At 40.8% G+C, this 19213-nt stretch overlaps 1 protein-coding gene across 50 annotated transcripts in view; it reads left to right on the forward strand.

The window, feature by feature from the left end:
• TTLL5 (tubulin tyrosine ligase like 5) overlaps positions 1–19213 on the forward strand; it is a 297434-nt gene that overhangs the window by 21518 nt on the left and 256703 nt on the right. For all 50 annotated transcript variants that reach the window (XM_055097299.2, XM_055097300.2, XM_055097295.2 and 47 more), the window contains 3 exons: positions 1022–1128; positions 7662–7792; positions 16650–16732. In XM_055097299.2, the coding sequence (XP_054953274.1) occupies positions 1022–1128; positions 7662–7792; positions 16650–16732 (321 nt within the window). The remainder of the gene's footprint in view (positions 1–1021; positions 1129–7661; positions 7793–16649; positions 16733–19213) is intronic.

The following is a 19213-nucleotide window of genomic DNA, read 5'->3' on the forward strand; positions in this document are numbered from 1 at the left end:
TTGGCGTAGCTTGGGTTTGGATCCACTCCTTGCAGGAGGGGATGGGTGGGTGATTGGCAGGTTCTTGAAAACCATGGAGTAAGTCATTCTCCAAAGAAAGTTGGAAGATTGGAATGTAAACATCAAAAAGGACAGGCAAAAAGGCTGAACAGACACTTCCACTATAGATACTTTGTGACAATTGATAAAAGTCTGGTTCCTAGCTTGAGATTTGTAAGAGACATTTTGAGGAAGTTTTTTTTTTTTTTTAATTTTTTTAGAGATGGAGTCTCAGTTACCCAGGCAGGAGAACAGTGGCATGATCATAGCTCACTGTAGCCTTGAACTCCTGGGCTCAAGTGATTCTCCTGCCTCAGCCTCCCAAGTAGTTGGTACTACAGGTGCATGGCACCACTCCTGGCTAATTAAAAAAAAATTTTTTTTAATAGAGACAGAGTCTTAATATGTTGCTAGGCTAGTCTCAAACTCCTGAGCTCAAGCACTCCTCCCGCCTCGGCCTCCCAAAGTGCTGAGATTACAGGCATGAGCCACCGCACTTGTCCGTGAGGGAAGTTCTGATACCAGTTTGTATCCTGTCTTGTTGCTGTTTTATTTCTGGCACTTAACATGGTGCCTCATTGTTGAATTAATGGACAAAAGAATTTCAATGGATGAATGAGTGAATTCTAAGTCGGTTTGCTACTATAAGGTTTATCTCTGATCAGCACTTCATACTCAGTTTCTGCAAGGATAAGGACAGCCTGAGAAAGAAATGCAAGAATATTAAGAGACATCATGGGTTTCTATAGAAGGGTTAATTTATTTTAGTTTCTGCATCGGGGATTTGCCCAACCCTCCCATTCCTTGAACTTGTTCTGTGATACTCTGCTTTTGTCTCACTAGGCTCACGTACTAATTGGGCCACCCTGGTGAGTACACTATGGATGAAAAAAATCACTGTGGCTTTTTCTGTCATTGCTTTTCCTGGAGAAGGGGTATCTCTGACGTTTTTTTGCCTTCTTGTCTTTCTGTCTGCCCTCAGGTTCACCCAAGCAGCACTGACTATAACCTAATGTGGACGGGATCCCACCTGAAGCCCTTCTTACTGCGCACCCTCTCTGAAGCGCAAAAAGTTAATCACTTTCCCAGGTAATGCTCTTTGTAGCTGCTTTGCTTCATTTAAAGGTACATGACATTGGGGCACATAGCCAGCAAAGGTAATTAGTGTCCTTAAAGAAGAGGAAGATGAAAATGAAGAAGAAGAAGGACTTTTTTTTTTTGAGATGAGTATCGCTCTGTCACCCAGGCTGGAGTGCAGTGGCATGATCTTGGCTCACTGCAACCTCTGCCTCCTGAGTTCAAGCAATTCTCCTGCCTCACCCTACCCAGTAGCTGGGAATACAAGCTTGCACCACCATGCCCGGCTAATTTTTGTATCTTTGGGAGAGACGAGGTTTCACCATGTAGGCCAGGCCGGTCTCAAACTCCTGACCTCAATTGATCTGCCTGCCTTGGCCTCCCAAAGTGCTGGGATTACAGGCATGAGCCACCACGCCCGGCCAGAAGAAGAAATTTTTCTGGTACGGAACAGCACTCTGCAAATCAAACTGTTGTGTTCATATCCCTGAGCATGAATGAACACTTTCTAAGGGCTATATAGACATGGATGGTTTTAAAGGAGATAGTTTCTGGTTCTCTTTCCTAAAGTTGAGCTGCTTGGGAGTACCTCAGGATGGGTTTGCCTTTCTTACTTCCCCTTCACAGTTACTGTTTTTTCACTTTTATTAAAGAATGGCTCACCTAGAATCTTAGTCTGGTATATTGTCCTTAGGTGTAGAAATTTTCAGGGTTCCAAAGAAAGGTAGAAAAAAATTAGTGTCTAATTGAATTCTAGTAATAGCATAACAAATCCTTTTTGCATGATGGTAGTTTCTATTTCTTTGTTTTTAAAATAATTGAAGGATGATATAATCTAGCTATTAGCTGATCATTAAACATAATTTTGATGACAGATCATTTTGTAATTTTTTGATGTGTAATTAGGAAGGAGTTCACAGAGTTGAGCGTCATTGGTGTTTGGATGAATTGTATACTACAATACTCGCAATGATAATCAGTCATGTATATATAAACAGTTATAGCCTTACGGTCACAGGGAATTAAAAATATTACATGCCAATTCCTATGTATAATTTTGCTGTACAGAAGGTATGATATGATGTAAAAGACAAGTATTAAATACGTTAGGCTAACCTGTTGTTTGTGGGAAATGAAAGAATTAAAAACAAGAGTGACTGGGGGATAGTGTCTGTGTGGCAGTCTGAGGGAGGCTTTTCTGGCATGCTGGGAATGTTCTATACAGAACTTGAGTGGTGGCTACACAGGTGTGTTCACTTTGTAAAAATTCATTATGCCCTGCCGTGTACTTTGTATACTTTTCTGTACATATGTTAACTTCATTAAAAAGCGTATTTTAAAAAGTGAAAATTTTACTGACAGAGCTTTTCCTTTAATAACATTTTAAAAATGAGGTATTGAATCTTGATGTTGTTTAGGTTCCCTTCAATATACTTAAAAGTGTGGTGTTGGCTAGGTGCAGCGGCTCATGTCTGTGATCCCAGCACTTTGGGAGGCCAAGGCAGACAGATCGCTTGAGCCCCAGGAGTTGGAGACCACCCTGGGCAACATGGCAAAACCCCGGCTCTAAAAAAAACAAAAAATTTAGCTGGGCATGGTGGCATGTGCCTAGCAACTTGCGATGCTGAGGTGGGAGGATCACCTGAGTTTGGGGTGGTCAGGGCTTCAGTGAGCTATGATTGTGCCACTGCACTCCAGCCTGGGCAACACAGAGAGACTCTGTCTCAAAAAAAAAAAAAAAAAGGGTGGTGTTATGATTTTGTCTTAATGTAATATTTACCATTCATCATATTCTTTGGAACAATTTAAATTTATGATGAAAAATCTTACATGCCAGCTTAAACATGCAAGAGGATATATAGTTTCCCCAAATTATTCTAGGATGTACCAAGCAAAGAAGTTTGAAAACCACTGATGTGGGGCATCTGTAGGAGAGTGCATTCTTTTTCTTAGCCTCTGGTTCAGTGTTTGTAATTCCCTAATGATAAGAATTACCTAGGGTACTTTTGCAAAATATGCATTCTCAGGTCCCATTGCAGATTCATGGAAGTTACCATCTCTAGAGAAGGTGTATATTTAAGCACTTTCCTAGTTACCTTACCTTTCCAGGTAAATATGTACCTAGAAAGCTATATATTTAAAAAGCATTGAGGTAATTTGTAACAGGGAAGTTTGGAAATTACTGTTGTAGATTACATCAGCAGTTAGTGTGGGTCCTGGACCATCTGTATCAGAATCTTCTGGGGTACTTGTTTAAAATGCAGAATCCTGGGCTTCATCCCAGAATTTTGAGAGGTGAGACCCAGGAACATGCATTTTTTAGGAAGTTCTCTAGGTGATTCTTATATACACTAAAAATTGAGTACCTCTGCTCTGGATTTCAGAAGAGGGCCATAGGTAAGAAAGAAATGTTTGTGGTACCTAGATTTGCCAAAGCAGTTTCTGAACTCATAGAAAGAAATTTGAACTGTGGAACAGGTTGAGTAAGTTTTTAATGATTACCAGAAAGGTTCTTAGTTGGTTTTGAAGGAGTGGAACAAATCATAGATCAATGAGTCCAGTCGAGGCTAACCAAAGTGCCTTTTTGGAGTACTGTACACAAGAATGTACCCCTGATATAATAGTAATTATTACCCTGGTTTTAAGGTGCTAATTTCCCTGATTTTCTTTATAACTTTGCCTCTTCTATATCCATCTCTCAATGATGTAGTTAAGTTCTCAACGGGGTTCCTAACCTGGGTCTTCACTGTAACAGGATCATTATACTCTAAAATTAAGGCCTGTCTTGGGTCCCATCCGGAAGGGTCATTTCAGGCCCGTGGTGCTAGTGATGATAAGAGTTCCACATAGTTACATGAGAGGTTGGGCAGTTATTGCTATGGCAATACATTTATAAATATGGATTAGATAACCATGTGTTTGATTTTCCTGGACAGTCCTTTTTAAAAATATGCTAAATGCTTTTCCCCCTAAAACCAAATTAAGATAACATCTCAGAAATTCCGATGTTTTAGTAGCTAATCTTTCTCAATTTACATTCTACTTAGAATTAACTCAGAATTTTTTTTTTTGCCATGCTATGTTTCTCAGAAGGTCACACCTGTAGATACCTGTGGTATAAAAACTTCCAGAATGCTTTGGTTTGGGAGCTTGCTTTTAGTTGGAGTACTGGTGTTTTTTTCACTATCTGAGTAATCCAGATGATTTTATGCTATTAGAGAATCGTGATTCCATTAAAGTAAAACACACAGGGGTCCTAAAATATTTTATAATGATTTATAATAGTGAATAGCACAGACTCTGTTGAAGGTTTTGAAGCTAGAATTTCTTTCACAGGTTCGGTTTTTATAGCCTGAAATTTTGGGTATATTTATCAACAGTCAAACTTTTTTGTTGTTGTTTACTTATATTTGAAATCTGTTTTAGAATAGATTTTTATACTTGTGAATCAATTTTTAAAAACCCATTTGAAATAAGGGTCATAGACCTAAAAATAAAACATAAACTTTAAAACTTATAGAAGAAAACATAGACAAGATCTTTGCAACCTTGTGTTAGACAAAGGATTCCTAGATGCAACCATAGAAGCACAGTCATAAAAGGAAAAACTTGATAAATTTGACCTTTTTGGTTTTTTTGAGGGGGGGACAGTTTCGCTCTGTCACCCAGTCTGGAGTACAGTGGCGTGATCTTGGTTCACTGCAACCTCCGCCTCCTGGGTTCAAGCGATTCTCCTGCCTCAGCCTCCTGAGTAGCTGGGACTACAGGCATGCACTACGGCTGGCTGATTTTTTTTGTATTTTTAGTAGAGATGGGGTTTCATTGTGTTGGTCAGGCTGGTCTCAAACTCCTGACCTCAAATAATCCACCTGCCTCAGCCTCCCAAAGTGCTGGGATTACAGGCGTGATGAGCCACCATGCCTCGCCTAAATTTGACCTTTTAAAAATTAAAACTATCTGCTCTTTGAAAGACACTGTTAAGAAAATGAAAAAACAAGCTATGGACTGGAGAAAATATTTGCAAAACACATAACTGATAAAGAATTTGTGTCTAGAATATATAACAAACTCTTAAAACTCAATCATAAGGAAGCAAACAACTTTATTTTTCAAAGTGGGTAAAATATCTGAATGGATGCCTCACCAAAGAAGATACAGGGATGGCAAATAAAAGAGGCTCGTGAAAAGATGCTCAATAGCATTAGTAATTAATGGAATACAAATTAAAACTATACAAAGTATCAGTATACCCGTTAGAATGGCTAAAAACAAAAACCAGAAAACACCAAGTGTGGGCCAGGATGCATGGCAACTGGAACACTTTTGCTGGCGGGAATGCAGAGTGGTATAGCCACTCTGGATAACTGTGATCTTGTGAAATATGTAGTCAGTCTTCCTCGTGTTTCCTGACATATAACTCCTTGGCTCCTTGGAATCTCCAGAGTGAGAAGTGTCCTTTTATATACTAATGACTTAACTGGTGCCTGGCAGTCCCTAGGTAGCTTCCGGATGGGGACTGGTTACAAGAAAAGACCAAGGCATGATTAGAGGGTTATAACTTCCAGCCCACCCCTCAGCCTCCAGGAAGTGAAGAGGGGCTGAAAGTTAAATTAGTCACCAGTGTCCAATCAATTATGCCTGTGTAATGAAGCTTCCATAAAAACCCCAAAGGACTGGGTTTGGAGAGCTTCTGGGTAACAGAATACATGGAGATTCTTGGCCAGTAGTGTGCCCGGAGATCGCATAGAGGTTCTGCGCCTCGTTTCTCATACCTCGCCCTGCGCATCTCTTCCTCTATATCCTTTGTAATATCCTTTTTAATAAACCAGTAAACATAAATGTTTCTCTGAGTTCTGTGAGCTGCTCTAACAAATTAATTGAACCCAAGGAGGGAGTCGTAGGGACGCCTATTTATAGCCAGGTGGTTAGAAGCACAGGTAAAACAGCTTGGGGCTTGCTGTTGGCATTGGAAGTGGGAGGCAGTCTTGTGGGACTGAGCCTTCAACTTATGGGAACTGACACTATCTCGAGGTAGGTAGGGTCAAAATTGAGTTGAATTAGAGGACACCCACTGCAAGATTGCTTGCTTTGTGTGTGGGGAAACACACATTTGGTGTCTAAAGTGTTGAGTGATTATGTTGAATTGAGAGTAGAGAGTAGGAAAAACACTTTGGTTTTTCCTCAATATCTCAGAATATAGCAGGAGAAACGGAGCTTGTTTTCCTCAGAATAACCATTTGGCAGTTTATTATAAAGTTTAACATATGTGGTGATTGTAAAATGTGTCCATAAATTCTTTGACATTGTTTTCAAAAGGTTGAACTTAATTTTTCTGTTCTTGAGTGTTGACTGGATTTAGTGACTTGCCTCTAACTAGTGGAATATGACAGAAGTGACTATCGCTTCTGAGACTAGATTGTAAAAGACATTACAGCTTCTTGCTCACTTTCTTGGATCACTTGATCTGGGAGAAACCAGTTGTCACATCATGAAGGCACTTGGCCTTATGAAAAAGTTCATGTGGGGAGGAACTGAGGCCTCCTGCCAGCAGGCAGCCCCATGTGAGTGATGAGCCATCTGGAAGTTGGGTTTTCCATCCTCTCTTGAGCCTGATGACTGCAGTGCTGGCCAGTATCTTGACTGTAACCTCATAAAGGACCTTGGGACAGAACCACCTAGCTCTCTCACTCCCACATTCCTGGCCCCAGAAACTATGAGGTCATAAATATATACTGTTATTTTAAGCTGCTGTGTTTTAGGGTAATTTGTTGTACAGCAATAAATAACTAAAACAACTTACTGAACAACCAAGCAGTCCCACTTCTAGAGAAATAAAAACTTACGTTTACAGTAAAACTTACAAAAATGTACATTCATATAAAAATCTATATGGAAATGCTTTATAGCAACTTTATTCATAATCTCCAAAAATTAAACAACCCAAATGCCTTCAACTGGTGAATGGATAACCATGGTACATCTATACAGTGGATTACTACTGAGCAAGAAAAGGGACAGAATACTGATACATGCAACAATGATAAATTTCAAATGAGTTTTGCTCAGTGAAAGAAGCTAGTCTCAAAAGGATACACACTGTCTGATTCCACTTATTTGACTTTCTGGAAAAGGCAAAATTATAAGGACAGAAAACAAATGAATGTTTTCCCAGGGGCTGGAGGTGATTGGGAGGGTCCACTACAGGGGGACTTGAGGTAACTTTTTGGGATGTTGAAACTGTTGTTTATCTTGATTGTGGTGGTGGTTACATAATTGTATGTGTTTGTCCAAACTCATAGAATTACACATTAAAAAGGGCAAATTTTACTGTATGGAGATTTTATCTTAATGAAAAAATCTGACCAAAAAACCCATTTGATAAAAATGATTAATAAGCCTTTTGGATTAACAGCGATATGTTTAGGATATAATACTATCTTCACTAACCGGTCTAGGACTGTGAACTGTAACTCTTTAGAATGTGATAACACAGGAAAATTCTGAGTCATAGTTTACTGAATGGAAATACTTCTTTGATTTTTCAGGTCTTATGAACTTACCCGGAAGGACCGACTGTACAAAAACATTATTCGAATGCAGCATACACATGGATTCAAGGCTTTTCACATCCTCCCCCAGACCTTCCTGCTGCCAGCTGAGTACGCGGAATTTTGTAGTAAGTGCTTGACAGGGAATGCCCCAGTCCCCAGCAACTGAACCTGGGGAATATTTACCCCAAAAGCCACCTCAAGGTGTCAACCAATCAGGGCTTTCCAAATCCTTAGACAACTGTGACTCTTTAGTAAAACAGTTGCAGAGGTAACTTTAAAAACTATTTTTATTCTGATATGCTCAGTAAACTTGTCAGTATCATTTATGTAAGGGCACATTGGCATCATATAAGCATGCCCCTGTCTTATGTATTTTTTGCTTGAATGTCCCTTCTCTCCATTGATGACTTAGTGCCTATGTAAGTATTATTATTATTTTTTTTTAAGAGACAGAGCCTCCCTCTGTAGCCCAGAACCACAGTGGCACGATCATGGCTCACTGCACCCTCTGCTTCCTGGGCTCAAGTGATCCTTCCTCCTCAACCTCCCAAGTAGCTGGGAATACAGGCATGCACCACTAGGCTTAGCTAATTTTTTAATTTTTTGTAGAGATGGGATCTCGCTCTGTTGCCTGGGCTGGTCTTGAACACCTGGGCTCAAAGGATCCTCCACTCTTGGCTTTGCAAAATTCTGAGATGACAGGCATGATCCACCATACCTGGCCTGTAAGGATACTTTATATTCCTGCATGTGAATTATACATGCTTCCTTTTCGGTATCCCTTTTTCCCTTGCCATTTAAGAACATTCTTTCAGCCTTGATTTCTTGTCTTGTGTAATTTATGTTCTTTGGGGGCAGAGAGATCGCATATCTTTGCATGTTAGGGTTTGGAGCTACAAGTTAGTCACATTCTCTCCCCTTTGAGTTCAGACTAATAAAAAAAAGTACACATAGGAGCCAAATAGGCACCTAAGTGTCAGCTGTATGGCTGGTAAAGTGACACAGAAACACATGGCCTGGATCCAGATCTAAAATGGGCTTCTTATTTATTTTGCATCATTGTGAACTTACCCACCCAGGCCAGGCAGAGGCGCTGGGCTGGTTTCAGGCTTTCCTCCACAGGGGCAGAGCCTGACTCAGTAGGCTTAACGCACAGAAGAGACATGAGTACAGATGAGATGTGAGGCAGGTCTCTTGTGAAAGTCCAAATTACGGTGGTAATAGCTAACACTTACTGAACGTTTACTTTCTAGTAGGCACCTCTACTCTGGTAGTATTTTAGATGAGGCGACTAAGGTACAGTTTGGTTAAGAAACTTTCCATGAGTTATGCAGCTTGCAAATGGTAGAGTTAGGGTTCAAACTGGCAGTTTGGCTTCAGAGGCCATGCTCTTCGTCTCTGTGCTTCATTGCTAATGGCACTGGGCAGCGTGCATGCAATGACCATTCCCCAGTAGCATCAGTGTGAGAGAAGTCACTTCTCCCATGAGGAACATCAGGTGAGACACACAGAGAGGACAGTTTTCCTCCCAAGAAGTCCAAGAAAGAGACTATTTCTGTTTTATGGATAGACGAAGTAGCATGGGGAGAAGAGAGAGTTATCTCTAGACTTCCTGACTTTTGATTCTTTTAACATGTTAGGCTTGCCAGTCTCTCTGGGTCACCTAGTGGGTTGTTCATCTTTTGGCAGAGGAGACCAGCAGTTCATCAGGAACGCCTGCTTCACCATTTATCTAATAGCGTTTGTTGCTCTAGCTGGGGCCATTGGTTGGCAATTCATTGTTTGCCCACAGATGGCTCTGCAGTGGGTCACATAGAGCACTAATTAAATGAATCAACTTCAGAACTTCAGTGCACTCAAAGCTGCAAATTTGTAGTCAATAAATTTTTTGCTATGTGACTTTAGCCAAGTTACTCCAACTTCTGTGTGCCTTAATGTCCGCATCTATAAAATGGGAGTATTGCTGGTGCTGACCTTATAAAGTTGTCAAGATATTTAAGTAGGTTAGTATGTGGAAATCACTTGGGATAGTGCCTGATAGGGGTGGCTTGATAAATGTTTAATACTATTTCCTATTTCAGGCTATGTTTGTATTAGTAGTAGTTATGTTTAACTACTCACTATATTAATACTACTATGTTTTTACTTGTTTTACTATTTTACTTTTAGTATGTTTTGTTTAACTACTAACTAAAGTTGTAGTTATGTTATTAATAACTACTATTAATTAGTATTAAACAATACTAATTAATGTTATTATGTTCTGGCCCTCCAGTGCTTAATTGAGTGTGGGCAATAGGAAATTTTTTTGGAAGGAAAGGGACACCATAAACAGACTGGCCTTTAGAAAAATAACTATGTGAAATGAGTCGGCGGAAGCAGAGAGAAGAAACTGGTGGTCTCTTTGAAGGTTACTGCAGTGAAGTGGATAAAATGGATAGGTATGAGTAGAAAGAGTGCAAGAACAAACATTACTGCCTGTGTATGGGGAGCGAGGCAGGGGTCAAAGAGGCATCCTAAGGTTTGAGTCTGAGAAGCTAGGAAGACCATTGGGTTTTTAACCAGGGAATGTAACCAGGAAGGCAAAGGAGGAGCTGTTAAAGGGGTAGAGGAATGTTACATTTTGGACAGGGTATGGATTTGGATGTCGATGGGGCATCCAGGTAGTGTGTTTTGCAGGCGGCAGTTGTAAGAGCAGGTTTGAGTTCTGGCCAGAGATGTAGATTCTGGAAGCTGCAGTATGGAGATGGGTGTGATTACTAAGGGAGAGAAGAAAAGCAGCAGCACCACAGAGAATCAGAGAGGAAAGGGAGATTGAAGAGGAACAAGGGAATGAGGTCTCAGAGGAGGCAGGAGAGGGTTAAATCAAGAACCCCAGTAGAAGGGTGAGCATTTGAAAGAGAAGTGGGCATGTGTCTCCTGAAAGAGGAGAAGGAAGAAGGCTAAGTCGATGACCCAGATAACATTTTAGATGGAGAGGAAAGCAGGTAAATAGGTTTATGTTACAAATTCCTAGCCTTCTTAGTGAACAGGTTGATGAGGTCTTATGCCAGGAGTGAGGGGCCTAGGGATGGGTGGGTGTCTAAAAAGGCAGAAAGGGATTGGAATAGCCTCTGCAGGGCCTTTGAAAGAGAACTGATAAGGATTGGACATGAGGATTGCCTAAAAACACTAGAGACACCAGCCAAGGTGATCTCATGAAGGTATAGCTTTTTGTTCTAATTAGAGACAACCTGTAAAGATATAGCCTAGAGACTAATCACTGTCTCCAGAGATGTGAAAGCCTGGGTACTCCCCAAACTGTTCTCAGTAATTTGAGTGTAGTGGTTGGAATACATGGCACACTGGTCCATCTAGGCTCCTGCCATCACTGCCAGTTACAGTATTTAGTAGAGTAGAATTAGAGGTCTGTGACCCTGAAGACCGTGACTAAGGATCTGTTGCCAACTCTAGCCATTCCCCTCAAGGGGACAGCTTTCTAAGCAGAAGGAAGAAAGAAGCAACAAAGAAGAAGATGGGGTGGTACCAGTATCAGAAAAGCAAAACTTTCCCCAGAATTGGGCTCTATGGCCATCTCTAGTTGTAAGGGAGACTGAGAAGTGATTCTAACATGTGAATTTTCATGTCCGCCAACTAATTACAGATGACTAAATTTCAAAGCAATGGGTAAATTTGTAGAATTACAATTTTAGAATTATAAGAGATCTTAGTAAATCAGGCTAAATTTTACAAATCTCATTTTAAAGATAAGACTAGGTGATTTAAGCAAATTATCTCTAGAGTCATATACTTGAAAAGCCAGAATTACAACTCAGATCTTTCTACTCCAGGTTCATTGCTGTTTCTGTTAGACCAAGCCTGCTGCCACTGTAGGAACTGGAAAGCACTTGAAAGAACGGGGGAGCCTGTTTTAGTACATCTTCATCCTGAAGCAGAGAGTCCTGAGCAAGACTGCCCGGCCTTTGCCTCTGATTTTTCTTGCTTCCTACCCACACATTTAGAACCTGTAAAAGAGAACAATCCTTGTTCTGAAAATATTACAAATCAAGGAGAAAAGCCTAGCATGAAAGACAGTCTTTGATATTTAGAATTTCAAGAACATTCAGGATTTTAATCATAGTGAAGCACCAGAAGAAGCATTAACTTCTTTTTTTTTTGAGACAGTCTTACTCTATCGCCCAGGCTGGAGTGCAATGGCGTGATCTCGGCTCACTGCAACCTCTGCCTCCTGGGTTCAAGCAATTCTTCTGCCTCAACCTCCTGAGTAGCTGGGATTACAGATGTGCACCATGCCTAGCTAATTTTTGTGTTTTTAGTAGAGACGGGGTTTCACCATGTTGGCCAGGCTAGTCTCGAACTCCTGACCTCAGGTGATCCACCCACCTCGGCCTCCCAAATTGCTGGGATTACAGGCATAAGCCACTGCGCCCAGCCAGATGTTGTGGGAAGTCAGGGACCCTGAACGGAGGGACTGGCTGAAGCCATGGCAGAGTAACATAAATTGTGAAGATTTCATGGACGTTTATTAGTTCCCCAAATTAATACTTTTATAATTTCTTACGCCTATCTTTACTGCAATTTCTGAACATAAATTGTGAAGATTTTATGGACATTTATCACTTCCCTAATCAATACTCTTGTGATTTCCTATGCCTGTCTTTACTTTAATCTCTTAATCCCGTCATCTTCATAAGCTGAGGACGTATGTTGCCTCAGGACCCTGTGATAATTGCGTTAACTGCACAAATTGTTCGTAAAGCATGTGTTTAAACAATATGAAATCTGGGCACCTTGAAAAAAGAACAGGATAACAGTGATGTTCATGGAACAAGGGAGATAACCATTAGGTCTGACTGCCTGAGAGCTGGGTGGAACAGAGCCATATTTCTCTTCTTACAAAAGCGAATAGGAGAAATATTGCTGAATTCTTTTTCTCAGCAAGGAACAGCCCTGAGAAAGAGAATGCATTCCTAGGGGAAGGTCCCTAAAATGGCCACTCTAGGAATGTCTGTCTTAGACGGTTGCAGATAAGGGATAAAATAAGCCCTGGTCTCCCGTAGCGCTCCCAGGCCTATTAGGATGAGGAAATTCCTGCCTAGTAAATTTTAGTCAGACTGGTTGTCTGCTCTCAACCCTGTCTCCTGATAAGATGTTATCAATGACAATGCGTGCCCAGTGGGACATGAAACTTCATTAGCAATTTTAGTTTTGCCTGGTCCTGTGATCTCACTCTGCCCCCATTTGCCTTGTGATATTTTATTGCCTTGGGAAGCATGTGATCTCTGTGACCCACACCCTATTCGTACACTCCCTCCCCTTTAAAAATCACTAATAAAAACTTGCTGGTTTTGGGGCTCAGGGGGCATCATGGAACCTGCCAACACGTGATGTCTCCCCTGGACACCCAGCTTTAAAATTTCTCTCTTTTGTACTCTTTCCCTTTATTTCTCAGACCAGCCGACACTTAGAGAAATAGAAAAGAACCTATGTTGAAATATTGGGGGTGGTTCCCCCGATAGCCAGAAGCATTAACTTCTGATAAGCCTAGTTCACAAAGTAGAGGGTACTGTCTCCAGACAGCTTTGACCCCTTCCCTTCCCTGCCCTCCCCTCCCCGACTTCCCTCTCCCACTTCCCTCCCCTACCTTTCCCCCGCTACCTTTCCCCCTTCCCTCCCCTCTCCTTCCTTCCCTTCCCCTCCCCTCCCCTCCCTCCCCAGGGTCTTGTTCTCTCACCCAGGCTGTGGTAATCATAGCTCACCGTAACCTCAAATTCCTAGGCTCAAGTAATCTGCCCACCTCAGCCTTAGAAGCAGCTAGGACTACAGCCACACACCACCATGCCTGGCTAATTTTTTTATTTTCCATAGAGACAGTCTCAGTATGTTGGCCAGCCTGGTCTTGAACTCCTGGCCTCAAGGGATCCTCCTGCCCCAGTCTCCCAATGCGCTGGGATTACAGGTGTGAGTGAGCCTATTAATAACTAGCCTGGTCATTTCCTTAGACATTTCTGTAGAACCTTGTACTTCCTTTTTATAACTCTCATTGCCTGTAATTACTTGTTCAATGTCTGTTTTTTCGGCTAGTCTAATCTTCATGATGGAAAAGACTGTATTTTTTAATATTGTGCGCCCCACACCTAGCAAACTGATGGACACAGATTAGATACTTAGAGGTATTAAATGAGTGACATTTGGAAAGTTTTGTTATTTTTTGTTTTGTTTTAATATTAATAGCCTCTTGCTCAGGCATTCTGTTCAGTCTGCTCAGTATCTGGGGAAAATGGCAAAGTGAAAAAAATATATAAACTGAATACACATACATATATTCAGTGGCCTCACTTTATGGAAATTTAATTTTTTGTCATATATAACTATAAATATGTCTTCTATAGCAGGACTTATAAATTATATTTTTTGAAAGGTAATATATTCCCATGGTACAAAAGAAATTCCAAAACAGTCATCAGTGAAAAGACTCTTTTCTCCTCTTGTTCCTCAGTCATCCCGTTTTCCTCCCCAGAGATGATCAGTGTTACTAGTTTTTTACATACCCTCTAGAGATATTCTTTGCATTTACTAGCAAATAACGTGTGTATATGAACAGATGGGCGTATATAACATACATTGCCCTGCACTTTGTTTTTTTCATTTAACAGGCTATCTTCAAGATCATTCCATATCAGTTCATTAATAATATTCTTGTTTTGTGTGTCTGCTTAATATTCCATTGTGTAGATTAGATGTCTGCAAACTATATCTCTTGAGTGAAATTGGTCTTCTGCCAGTTTTTGTGTGTCCCACAAGCTAAGAACCATTTTTAAATGGTTGGAAAGAAATCAAAAGAAGAATAAAATTTTGTGGCATGTAGAAATCATATGAAATTCAGTGTTCATACATAAAATTTTATGTAAACAGCCACACCCCTTTGCTTACATATTGTTTATGGCTACTTTCAAGCTACAATTGCAGAGTTAGGTACTGCCACAGAAACTGCATGGCCTGCAAAGCCTAAAATATTTATTCTCTGGCTTTTTACAAAAATAGTTTGCCGACCCTTCATATAGATGCATTGTAGTGTATTTAATTAATATTTTGCTGTTATAACACAGCATTGAAAATCTTATATATGCAATATTTTACACATGTGTGAGTAGAACTAGAGGATATAGTTCTAGAGGTAGAATTGCTCACAGAGTTTTAAATTCTGTGAGGCACATTAAATTTTTTCTAATTCTGTTAATTCTGCATCAAGGGAAAAGGCAGAGGAAGATGGGGGAGAGTGGACAAAAGATCTCTTTCTTTCCTCCTGCTGAAATGGTTTGTGGCATTGACAAAGTCAAGTTTGTGTGGGAGGCTTTGAAGAGACTGGCTCATGTCAGAGGGAGAGGAAAGAAAAGGAGACAAGTAGTTGCTGGCAAGTCATCTGGGAAAAGGAGCTGAGCCTAGAGAGCTCCTTCTGAAGACCTGCCTGGTATAGGCCCAAATGCAGGGTGGAGGGAAGTGTGCAAAACTTCAGGACTCCAGTATCTGAAAGTCTTGTTCTGATACTGGAGCCCTAGAAAAGGACTTGCCTCTTAATAGGTCCAACCAGAAGAACAGAAACTATAGGGAACTTTCTTAGGTTTATGCTGTTGTATTCTAAATAAACTGGGACTGATATCTTGGCGCACAGCAACCTAGGCAATTTGGAAAAAGGAAGTCTTTGTGAGATCTGCTCAGAAACATTTGCATTTGCTTGATTTATTTCCCCACACTATTCCTTCCCTTTCTCTCTTCCTTCATTGAAGAAAAATACCAAAAACAAAAAATTCTCTCAATTTTTACCTTTCATCCCATCTCTGCTTTGAAACAGTACTGACTGCTGCCACCTGACGTATTTCATCAAAAGTGGAAGAGGCACAGCTGGGACCAGTGCTCTCTCTCCAGTCTGGGATGTGAGAATCAGCAGCACTGAGAGCTCTAGCCTGCTTCTCTCCCCTGACTTCTGACACTCCCTAAGTGGAAGACAGAGCTGCTTTTCCTCAGACCACTTGCAAGCCTCTGGGAGGCTTAGTGTCAGTTGTCTGCTTTCTCTTTTCATGATCCAAAGGGATTTAAAGTGTAAAGCTGAACCTGGGAAAGGAACAGGACAAATGGCACCTTTTAATCACTTGTAAATGATTGTCCTTCCTCTCCACTGGTACATTGCTTGATTTACAGTGAATTTTTTTTTATAAGCTCGAGGAAATATTTAAGGAAAGTAGCTGTATTATAAGAACTAGATTTTGGCTTACATTGACACTGTTTGCCTAAGGTCCTTTAGTTAACAGACGTAAGCGTTTCAAAGATTCATGATGATTCTTTGTGACAGTAATAGACTAACATCCAGATATTTGCCTTATTTTGTTTTCATCTTTTCATTCAAGAAAGAGGGGAGGCCGGGCATGGTGGCTTATACCTGTAATTCCGGCGCTTTGGGAGGCTGAGGTGGGAGGATTGCTTGAGGCCAGGAGTTGAAGACTAGCCTGGGCAACATAGAGAAACCCTGTCTCTACAAAAAGTTAAAAACAATTAGCTGGGCATGGTGGCCCATGCCTGTAGTCCCATCAACTCAGAAGGCTGAGGTAGGAGGACTGTTTGAGCCCCAGAGGTTGAGGGTGCAATAAGCTATGGAAGCACCACTGCACTCCAGCCTGGTCAACAGAGCAAAGACCCTGCCTTAAAAAAAAGAAAAGGAAAAGGGAAGAGGGGAAATGGTGGAAGAAATTACTATGGGAGTGATTTTGCTGTCCTCTTTTCTCCTCCCTCCTTCCCTCGCTCTATTTTTATTTTTAAGGCAAGTCCAAAAATACAGGTAATTTTAGTTACTGCCCAACACTTAGAAATTTGTAAGATTTTTGGGTTCCCTGAGTAGATAACCCTTTTTGAAAGTTGATATAATAAACTCAAGTTCATTCTTTTTCTTTGTTTCCTCTGTTTTTTATCTCCCAATATTTTGAGCAGATTCATATTCGAAGGACCGGGGACCTTGGATAGTAAAACCAGTGGCATCTTCTAGGGGGCGGGGCGTCTACCTGATCAACAATGTAAGTATGCAGCAGATGGCAAACCTCTCTCCTCACTTGTTCTTTCCTCCTTCACCCTTTGTATTGGTTACTAATATAGTTCCATTTCATTAAGAGCAGGTGTGCTCTTCTTAAATCTGCATTCAGAAGTGAGTTAAGGGTAGGTATAACTTGACTTGTTTGCCTTACTGGCAGGAATCTTCTGCACCAGCAGTTACTCCATGGCTAAAAAGACACTTGATCAGATTTTAGGGGAGGGCAACCTGTTGTGTCAGCAGAAAAGACGTACCTTTTCTGCTTTTAGCATATTGTGATGTTAATTCCTACACACCAAGTATTAATTGATAGCGTATGTGTTTAGCATCTGTTGTGAGCAGAACTGTGGGTTCTGTTCTCAAGGTTATCAAACAAGTGAACCTTAATTTGGTATGGTATCCTCGCTACTGCTGCTGCTTCTCCTTTCTCCTCCTTCCTTCCTCTTTCCTTTCCTCTTTCTGCCCTTCTTTGTCTCATTTCTCCTCTTTTTTCAAAAGCCAGCAATATCTTGATTCTTTGCAAAATTCTCATTAAAAGTTGTCTTAAATTGAATACATACACATGGTAAATAAAATCCCTACTGGTCTCACTCCCTGGACTTACAATAGTAGTTAGTAACTTTTGTTGATTTATATTTCTTTCATTGACATTACATTGTATTTGTTAATTCCCAGTTTGGCATTTATTGCATTTACATCATGTCCCACCCTCCCTTGCACATTTGTTTGATTAGTTTTTATGTTTATGTTTTAAACAATAATAGAATCTCTTCAGTAACTATGATTCAGTTTCTTTATTTTATCTATAAGTTGAGTAAAACATTTAAACTCAGTGGAAACCAACTCTTGGACTCCTAAAGGGGGAAATATTAGGATAGGTAGCTGGGCAGACATGAGCCGGGCATGAGAGGGCCCCCGCTACCACCAAGGAGTGTCAGGTGATCATCAGGTGATGGTCAGGCAGTTGTTAAACTGGTCTCTCTAAAATAATAATTGATAGCAGCAGATGCCAGGGAAAGGCAGGCTCCCAACAAATAGAAAACACCTGAAGCTGGTGATCAGCCATTTCCCAGTAAGATCTCAGGAGTTGGGCGAGTAGGCTCAAGCATGTGCCCTAAGAAGCAAAATGATGGAGTTTAACTGGTATATGACCTTCCTCTAGGAACACTCGACTGGTAAGGCAAAAACACTTCAAATGAGCACGTGCACAGCTGCAGCCAACACACTGTGTATGAGGCCCCTCTCAAGTGCTGGCAGGCCACTGCACATGCAGACAGCTTACCCCATGGAAAAATCAAGGGAGGAGAGATGCAAAACCCCGGAAGCATGCCAACATATAAAACCCCAAGTCTAAGGTGAAACAGGCACTTGGGTCTCTCAAGTTGTCGGCTTGGCCCTCTTCCACATGTACTTTACTTCCTTTCATTTCTGCTCTAAAACTTTTCAATAAATGTTCACTCCTGCTCTAAAACTTGCCTTGGTCTCTCACTCTGCCTTATGCCCTCAGACAAATTCTTTCCTGCAAGGAGGCAATAAGTGAGTTGCTGCAGACCCACCCATATGGATTTGCTGTTGCCGCTGACAGACTTTGGGATTCTGAAATTTAACCAGGATTTAGGCCTGGACCAGTTTTTTATTCTTCCTCCTGGATATTTGGCAGGCATTTTCAGTCTGGAAACTGGTGTTTTTCTTTAAGGAAAGTTATCTTCTTCTTTGTCTCTGCTTTTAGAACTCTTTTTTGAGGCATTCTAGATCTTTCCTCCATGTTAACTTTTCTCTCATTTTTAATTCTTTTCCCATCTTCTAGATCACAGGTTGAGGTTTATCCATTTTATTATTCATTCATCTACTGTATTTTTATATTGGGTATCATAGGTTGATTTCCAGAAACTCATATTCTGATTTGCTTTATTTTTATTTACAAATAACAACCTTTTGTTGCATAATGGATGCAGTTTGCCTGCCTGTCCTTCTGAGGATACCAAAGGAAATTTTTGTAAAGTTCTCTTCTGTCCTTGAATTTTATTGGGATTGTCTTTTCCCCTGCTATTGGATTTTCTCAGCTTTGATGATCCTTACATGTTGGACCACATTTGTGAACAAAAGACTAGACTGAATGAAACTGGCCGCTGGTCTGGGTTTCTACTGTGGTTGTGTAGGACTCTTTTCCTAATATCTTCTCCCTGCAAGAGGCTGACTGTGAATTTTGTGTAAGGGCAAAACATGTTGACTCTCAGGCTTTACTTTAGGTGGACATGGTGAGAAGCACTCCCCTTCCACCTTGCCAAAATAAAGTGGGCCATATTGTGAATGCAGAGGAAGATTTTGGTGATCTCCCTCTTGGGCAGAGCTACCTTTCTTTTCCTTTTTGTGTGTACTGGGGATAAGGTAGCCTCAAGTTCTACTCTTCTCTATCAGATTTCTGCACCCACACATCTCCTGGCCTCACTGTTCCAAATGCTGTTTG

The sequence above is a fragment of the Pan paniscus genome, chromosome 15, assembly GCF_029289425.2.
Source record: "Pan paniscus chromosome 15, NHGRI_mPanPan1-v2.0_pri, whole genome shotgun sequence".
Taxonomy (NCBI): Eukaryota; Metazoa; Chordata; class Mammalia; order Primates; family Hominidae; genus Pan; species Pan paniscus.